The 8678-nt window shown below is 32.9% G+C and overlaps 1 protein-coding gene across 1 annotated transcript in view; it reads right to left on the bottom strand.

Moving 5' to 3' along the window:
- Positions 1-285: 285 nt before the first annotated feature.
- The window catches only part of SLC30A9 (solute carrier family 30 (zinc transporter), member 9), an 80386-nt gene continuing 71993 nt past the window's right edge, over positions 286-8678 (bottom strand). Inside the window, exons 17-18 of the mRNA XM_008585941.1 lie at positions 7913-8026; positions 286-1081 (exon numbers count right to left, since the gene is read on the bottom strand). Of these exons, the coding sequence (XP_008584163.1) occupies positions 1037-1081; positions 7913-8026 (159 nt within the window). The 3' untranslated portion in view covers positions 286-1036. The remainder of the gene's footprint in view (positions 1082-7912; positions 8027-8678) is intronic.

Raw genomic sequence — 8678 nt, 5'->3', positions numbered from 1 at the left:
CAGACACTATTGACTATATTATACAAAATCATGACTGTAAGTGTCAGTGTAAGAGATTTACTTCTCTCTATCTTAAAGCAAGAAATATCCCACAGTACAGATTTACATAAGTAGTGCCTCTTTTTAAATAAATTAAAAATAAAATGCTGTCCTGTCTGTAAAATTATAAATATTTCTAGTCCATTTTACAGAATATTAAAATTCTTATATATGCATTATCTCCCAGTAAATAAACACTATGGCACTAAAGCCAGTTAAAAAAAAAAAAGTCATCATACTGTCCCATAGAGATTTCTAGGATTATTTTATTCCTACTAACATTAGAAAAATCAAACAAATAAGGAAAAAAAGCAAAGGAGAAATGAGAAAGTTTACAAAATGGCAAGTACTATGACCTGAAATAGTGTACTGAAATATCTTCATTCAATTCAGTAATTAAGTCATTGCTGGAATGAACTGTATAACTAGGTTAGGAAAGTGCTCCTCTTACACTCAGGTCAAAATCACTAGGGATGTAGAAATAATGTCCATATTCTATAAGAAAAGACAGACTTTGAGACAGAAGGATCATTTAAAAATCACATACCAAGATTTAGCCTGAATATTTAAGATTGGCAGATTTCAATGGAGTCAACTCTTCAGTAGCAACAAAATTAAAAACTGTAATCCTGTGGATGCTACTTACTTTTACCAATGGAAGAAAGGAAACATGATTGCAAGGTACAATACACACTGACAGACTAATAGAAATTATGAACAATTTAATTAACCAAAATGTTCCCTATGGAAGCATAAAAACATGATTTTCAAATTGATTCAACTTGCACTGTGCCTCTTAGAAGTAAGAAGTAGTTTTAGTTCTGTGTCCTGTTGAATTGCTCTTTACATTAAAATATTTCCTCCACCTTAAAAAAGGAAAAGAAAAGCTTCTGAATGGTGCAGACTCCTTCAGTGTGAGAGTAGGAAACGGGCTTTGTAGAGTGGCTCCACAAACTTGTTTCCAAGGCCCCTACCATGGTGATCGATTCCATCAAATTTATAGTATCTCCAAATCTACATGGCGAACCTCAGGATTTCGTTTCTGGAAAGAAAAATCACCACCACATTATTCATAACAAAGCAAAATCTTCAGGTTTTTTTAATTCCTTTTTATCACTACAGCCACTGAAAACATTTGGTCAAACTACTTCACTGTAGCATACCAACAAGATAAATACTTATATAAGAAAAAAAAAATACTAAGAGGTAAACAGACACATTGTAAATAGTATAGTAAATAGTCCCACCTCCCTGAATTTGTTCATGTGTTCATTAACACAAAAATGCATTAAGGATCTAGAACGTGCCAAGCATGCATGGTAAAGCACTGGAAAGATGTTCTTATTTTCATGGTGAAAAGAATATCAGTGCCAAACAATGATAATCAGAAATAGTAAACTAACAACCACTTATTTTGTAAACTTTAGTAACAATCCATATAGTTTTAGGCCAAGCACTATGCTAGAAAGTGGAGTTATGATTATTAAGTAAGATTATTCCTGACCCTGAAGGACTCAGTTTAGCCAGGGAAACAAGTGTAACAATAACCATCTGTGAGTTAAAGTATTACAGCTAATAATAATAACAGTTAACATTTATTGAGTACTTACCCATGTGTCAAGTAGTAGGGGCTTTATGTACATGTGTGTGCATGTGCATGTGTTTTAAAGTACTCATAATAACTTAATTATTTCCATAATTTTTGAAGAAATTAACTAACTTGTCCAAAGTCACACAGCTAGTTAAGTGATGGAGCCAAGGTAGATTCTAGATCTGACTCCAGACCCCAAGCTCCTAACTATTACAGTGTACCAAATAATCTGAGAGCAAAAATGAGAGCCAATACTTTTGCTCATGAGATCCAGAAAGACTTCATTGAGGCTATAACATCTAAGCTAGGTTTGAATGTGGTGAGTCTTCCAGACAGATGATGCAGAATGTCTAGGCAGGAAAAAACGGCAAGAGCAAAGGCAGAGAGTTCAGCAAGTATGCACTGGCACTATGGTACAGAAGGTGCAAAAAGGGCAGGTTAGTAATGAGGCTGGAAAGACCAGCTGTTAAAAATCTTATATGCTCACTTGGGGACTTCAATTCAATTATAACAAATTATATATTATTACATGTCTCTTCTGTGCCAGGCACTGAAGTGTACAACAATGAAGACAAAACAATCAGTATTTGCCTTAAATGGACTTATGTCTAGTAAGGAGACACATATAACTAAGCAGACAATTACAACACTCTGCTACTACAGAGCAAAGCAAACCTTTTGGGTTTCTTTTACCTACCAGTACATAAAGGAATGACACCTAAATCAATTTGGGAGGAATTAAAAATATAATAAAATGTAATATAATAATATTGTGAGGATGGAGGACACAAAGTATTATATAAAAGAACTAAATCTACACCTATCAAAGTGAAACAAATAATGTTAAATCAGGAGCAGCAGTATAAATTTTTATGTAGAAATATGGCAATAAATGAACAAGAAATAATAAAATATTAAAAATGGTTATCTCTGAAAAGTAGAATTAAGGGACAAGGAGGGTGAGGCAGGTGATACTTATTTCTGTCATAAACTTTTCAGTTCTGTTTGACTTTATAAACTTTGTACATTTAATAAAAATTACAAAAATAAATCAACAAGGGGAGAAAAGCTCCTGTGATTCTTATAAATAATCATTAGGATTAATAATTCCTAGCCAAAAAAATAATATACTAGGACCATGTGCATTACTCATGTTAGAGGAATTCAGCTATGAAAACAAAAATCTGGTATACTACTAGAGTTTAGCTCCAGCTAGAGCATTCTATTGGGTGTACACAGGAATTTTTTCTTTTAACTGGTGGTGTTCAAGTGTACTTGAGGGTATTTTCCTTTTGGATCCTAACATGTATGGCCAGGTACCCCGAAACATGGGGGGCATACTTTTGTTCTCAACTTTATCTGAAACTATTCCCTGTCTCTAGAACCCCTTAAATCCTTAAATTCAATATGAAATTTAAAAAATACTTCCCCAAACAGAAATGAAACTAAATTTTATTTTCCCCTTCCAATCAATCCTTACTACCCTAATATGACTTGAAAAATTTAGCTGTTCGTGGGAAGTCTGACATTATTCTATCTAAAAAGCACTATATAATGGGGCTGGTTAGTTAGCTCAGTTGGTTAGAGCATGATGTTATAACACCAAGGTCAAGGGTTTAGATCCCCAAACCCTATTTTTGGCCAGCCACCAAAAATAAACAAATACATAAATAAATAAAGAATAAATAAAAAGCACATGTAACAAATGCATACTCATAAAAATCTTATCTCAAGAAAAAGAGCCTAAAATGTTAATTTACTTTGCTTTTTAAAATCAAGTTTTCGCAGAGAAAACGAATGAAAGTTGTAAATTATATGTACGCAATACAATGCTGACACACACGTTTGCTGAGTGAATAAATAAAATAAATAGCATTAATGTCCTTAAAATTCAATGTTTACTGCCTAAACAAGTTATCATGTGCATAACAGAAATACATATTTGTTAAATAGAACTGAAAATCAATAATTGGTGTCCAACTTCAAATAAAATAAATAGCATTAATGTCCTTAAAATTCAATGTTTACTGCCTAAACAAGTTATCAAGTGCATAACAGAAATACATATTTGTTAAATAGAACTGAAAATCAATAATTGGTGTCCAACTTCTAATTTTCATTCATTTATTGAAATAAATATTTTTGGAGAAGTATTATGTCCCATGTACTGCTCATGTGAACTGGATTATTTTACACACCACAGATTTTATTCCAACACAAATAGAGAGATAAAAACCAAATTATGGGGCCGAGCCTGTGGCACACCCAGGAGAGTGCAGCACTGGGAGCACAGCGACGCTCCTGCCGCGGGTTCGGATCCTATATAGGAATGGCCGGTGTGCTCACTGGCTGAGCGCGGTGTGGGCGACACCACACCAAGGGTTGCGATCCCCTTACCGGTCACGAAAAAGACAAAAAACCCCCCACCAAATTATGTAATTTAATTTGCCATGCTGTATGTTCAGAAAATGCTATAGGAGGATGCAACTAGAGAAGGAAAGAGAAAAAAAAAGAAAAGAAAAAGAAAAAGATACAAGTAGAGAAGCAAAGGGCTGAGAATTTAACTGGAACGTTACTTATAAGGAACTTGTGAATGCTATGGCAGCCTCTCACTGAATTAATTTCCAGTAGAAGTATTTCATCTCAAACACTAAAAACTTCATGGAGGGATAGGATAAAGGTCATCCACTCACTGAAATACAGAGATAGGACCAAAATATTTAAAATTAACAGTTCAAAAAATTTCAAAATAATAACAAAATATATTTTATAATTTTGTAATTCCCATTTTGTAATATGGGAATATATGAACTAGCCTCTATTATTTTTAACATCTTTACATAAAGCTATGCAAGTTCTAGAATTTTAAGCCAAAAATTTCACCTATTCTAATACTCAATGGCATTATTCAACAAAGATGGCTATATGCATGCAGAATTATATTAACGAATATGTTCTGCCAAAGTAATTCAATAATTAAAACTTAAACTTAGAAGGCGACCATAAGATGCTAAAAAATGACAGAATATACCAGTGTACAAAGTTTTAATTTTCAAAAGAAAATCAGTTCATTTTCATGACTTGGAAGAAAAATTACATTCATGCATTCACTTTTGGTTTGGCACCTCAACTATGAAGAATTTCTCTTTAACTTAAGATTAATTATACTTTATTGCCTTAGCTACAGATGTTTTCACCTGAATGTGTGGGCTTATATTATTCCAAAACACTATTAATGATTCAATAGCCTCTAATTAAAGTACAAATTTAGCTAAACAAAAACAGTATGTCTGATTGCAAATATAGTTGAGAATGACCAATATGTTAATTATTCTTAAGTCTGACTTCTGACTTACTGTTTCTATTAAAGTTCAAAGCAAATAAAGATTTAGTCCTTTATATTCCTTGTCAGGGAAATAAAAGCAGATAGAAGAGAAGAGCAGTTTATTCATTCTTGTGTTAGGTACCCTGCACAAAAATAACCATCACCTCACTACAACAACAGTGCTTCTCGAAGTGTGATCCAAGGATTGCTGAGGTCCTGAGACCTTTTCATGTGGACTCTAAGGTCAAAACTATTTTCACAGTAACACTAAGACATTATTTCCCTTTTTTACTAAGCTGACATTTCCACTGATGGCATAAAAGCAATGGTGGGTAAAACTGCTGGCATCTTTGCACAATTCAAGGCAAAAGGAACCAAAATATACTAGTAGTCATTGTGTTTCTTTACTGCCCATACATTCAAAAGTTTTAAAAACAAAGCCAGTTTCACTTTAAAATGTCCTTCATGAAGTAGTAAAACATATCAATTTTATTAAACTTCAACCCTTGAGTACACTTTTAAAAATACTGTGACAAAATGGAAATTATTTATAAAGTACTTCTGCTTCATAACTAAAGCATGATGTCACACAGAAAGCACTTCTGTGACTGCCTGAGTTGTGAGCTGAATCAGCTGCTTTTTTATCAGAACACAATTTTTACTTAAAAGATTAACTAACAAATTATGTTTATTCAAATTTGGGTATTTGGCAGCCATCTTCTGAAAAATGAACAAAATAAGTCTGTTACTTCAAGGAAAACAACTAACAATATTTGCTGCTAATGATAAAATGTAAGCTTTTAAGTAAAAATTATGAAGTTGGAAAACATATCCACCACTGTGAGTCTGACAGCTTCCCAATATTTAGAAATTTATCAATATTTGAAAGATCTGCGTAACTCAGTGAACCAATATTTCAGTATATAACGACCAAAATATCAATTTATAATGTTACAGAATCATACATGGGTAAAAGATCCATTCAGAGTACAAAGACAGACCAAGTATTAGTATTTTAACCTAACTATGTATAGTAGAGAATTAATCTTACCCAAAGAGGGTAAGGCCTTTGCCCTCAGTTACTAAGAGAACATTTCTAGGCCCTTGAAATGTTGTGCCTAGGAGTACCTTTGTTTATCTGGGGGTGTTGGCCACCGGACAGCATAACAATGTGATTTATAATGGGATTTTTTTGGGCCATGCAGTATCTGTTCTACCTCTGGAGGGGCTGGAGATGAAAAGTCAGCCACTTAGGCAATCAACCACAGAGCTCCAATAAAATCTCTGGACATCAAGTCTCAGATGAGCTTCCCTGGTTAGCAATACTCCACAGTACTGTCACACTTAACTGCCAGGAAATTAATGCCATCCATGACCACACAAGCAGACAACAACTAAAGCTGCATGTCTGAAACTTTCCTGGACTCTGCCCTATGCGCTTCTTCCCTTGGCTGATTTTAATCTGTATCCTTTCCCAGTAATAATCCATGACATCAGTGCAACATCATTCAGTGAGTTCTGTGAGTCTTTCTAACAAATTATCAAACCCAAGGGTGATCTTGGGAACTCCCTGAACTCACAGTTGGTATTAGAAGCAAGGGCACTCTTGTAGACTGTACATATGAAAAGTTCACTGATATGGTTTTAGATTCTGCACTGCAACTAAGTTGTAAGAGGCTACCAGCTGTCAGGTTTTAGTATAGCATCAAAAAAGAATATCACAATTGTCTGAAAAGGCTATAAGAATACTCCTCTTCTTCATATTCCCCAGCCAAAACAATCAAACATCACTTGAGATTGATGCAGAAACAGATATGGGAATACTATCTTCTTCCACTAAGCCAAACCTAAGAGATTTAGGCAAAAATGTAAAGTAACACCACTCTTCTACCTTTTTTTCATTTTAGAAAATAGTTATTTTTCATAAAATGTTATTTATACTAACATAGGATTATGTTTTTTAAAATGAATAAACATTTAAAAATTTCTCAGTTTTTGCACATAATTTGGTAAATATTAATAACTATAACTCAAATAAGAGCCCTTTGGGGTCCCCCATAATTTTTAAGAAAAAGACTCCTAAGACCAAAATATTTGAGAAATGCTCATCTATGGAAACTTCAAATATGTCAGACAAAGCTTGTGAACTATAACATATTAACAAAATCATCTTATTTGAAATACTTCTACTAATTTGATCAGATATCTAGATTCTTAAAGAAAATACAGGAAAGCAGAGATGGAACTGTTCCCTTTCAATTTTTGTTCTTGCTTCTTTTCAATATTCAACAAAACTAAAGAACGGTCAGCATCAACTGGAGAAAATGTATTGCCATCAACAAATTATATATGTCAAACACCATTTACAAGTTTCTATTCACTGCAAACAACTCAAATGCCAATAATTGGCAGTCTGAGAACACTGAGACAATTTTAAAGACAACCTGATCAGTAATATTTCAGTAACATAACCAACAGATTGCAATAATCTCCAAATGAGTAGAAACAAACAAAAATACAAAATAATGTCAGGTGACCTAAAAGCAAGATATTTGTACATGTTTAAGGGCACATTCTATTTTTTCTAACTTTTGACCAGAGTCTAAGGTTTCCCTTTTGTCTTTCTCTAGGAACTTTCAAAATGCTTCTTATTTAAAAACAAACAACAATCCTCTGACTACTTTAGAAACTAAGCAGGCAGTATAGAATAAGTGGTTAAAAGCACAGAATTTGGAGTTGAACAATATAGGTTCAAATCACAATTCCTCTACTTCCTGGAGTAAATTATTCAACTTCTCTAACCCAATCATTTTCTTACCTATAAGTACCTACACATTATGGGGCTGCTAAAGGATAAGAGTATGTATGAGATGCACTTAGCATAGTGTCTGACACAAAGTAAGTTCTCAAAAAATAGTTACCGTTATCATTATATTATTTTTATGAATATAACTTACTTTCAGTTCCTTCTCAAGTCTATCTACTTCAGCTCCTAAAGTATCAATAATATTTTCTCCATGTTTAAGCATAAAGGTCTCTAGTTCTTCAGGAGTTTTCACTTCTTGAATTTCCTATAAAGAAAATGAAAGCAGGAAAACAAAATAAATTTTTAAAAAGATCATAGCGGTACACTGATGATTCCTTTAAAAAAAACTAATAACAAACATCATTAAGTTTAATAAAAAAATTTTTTAAAAACCTTTGAACTCTAAGCCATAGCAATGGACTATCTATTTCCAAAAAAATTCAGTTCAAGAATTTGAATACAATGCTACACAGAGGTAACACTACAAAATTAGTGGGAAGGAAAAAAAATGTTAAATCCCTACCGCAGACCATTAAAAAACAAATTCAAAGTGGATTAAAAACCAAAGGGTAAAAAACACACACAAAACTTTTAGAAGAAAAAGAAAGTATTTCTATGATAATGGGATATGGAAGGATTTCTCATGCAAGATAATAAAAAGCATAGAGGAAAAGATTAAAAATTTGACATTAAAATTAAAAACCATATTAAATCTTCTGTACAACGAAGTGAATTTGAGAGAATAATATTGAGTGAAACGAGTCAGACAGAGAAAAAGAAATTCCACATGTTCTCACTCATTGGTGGGAGCTAAAAAATAAAAAAATTAAAAAATTAAAAAAAAAAAGAAAAAAAAAAAAAAAAAAGAAAAACAAACAATCTAATTCACCCACATACACACACACACACACACACAC

Source organism: Galeopterus variegatus, unplaced genomic scaffold, assembly GCF_000696425.1.
Source record: "Galeopterus variegatus unplaced genomic scaffold, G_variegatus-3.0.2 Scaffold3768, whole genome shotgun sequence".
Taxonomy (NCBI): domain Eukaryota; kingdom Metazoa; phylum Chordata; class Mammalia; order Dermoptera; family Cynocephalidae; genus Galeopterus; species Galeopterus variegatus.
This window is presented reverse-complemented; position numbering and strand designations above follow the sequence as displayed.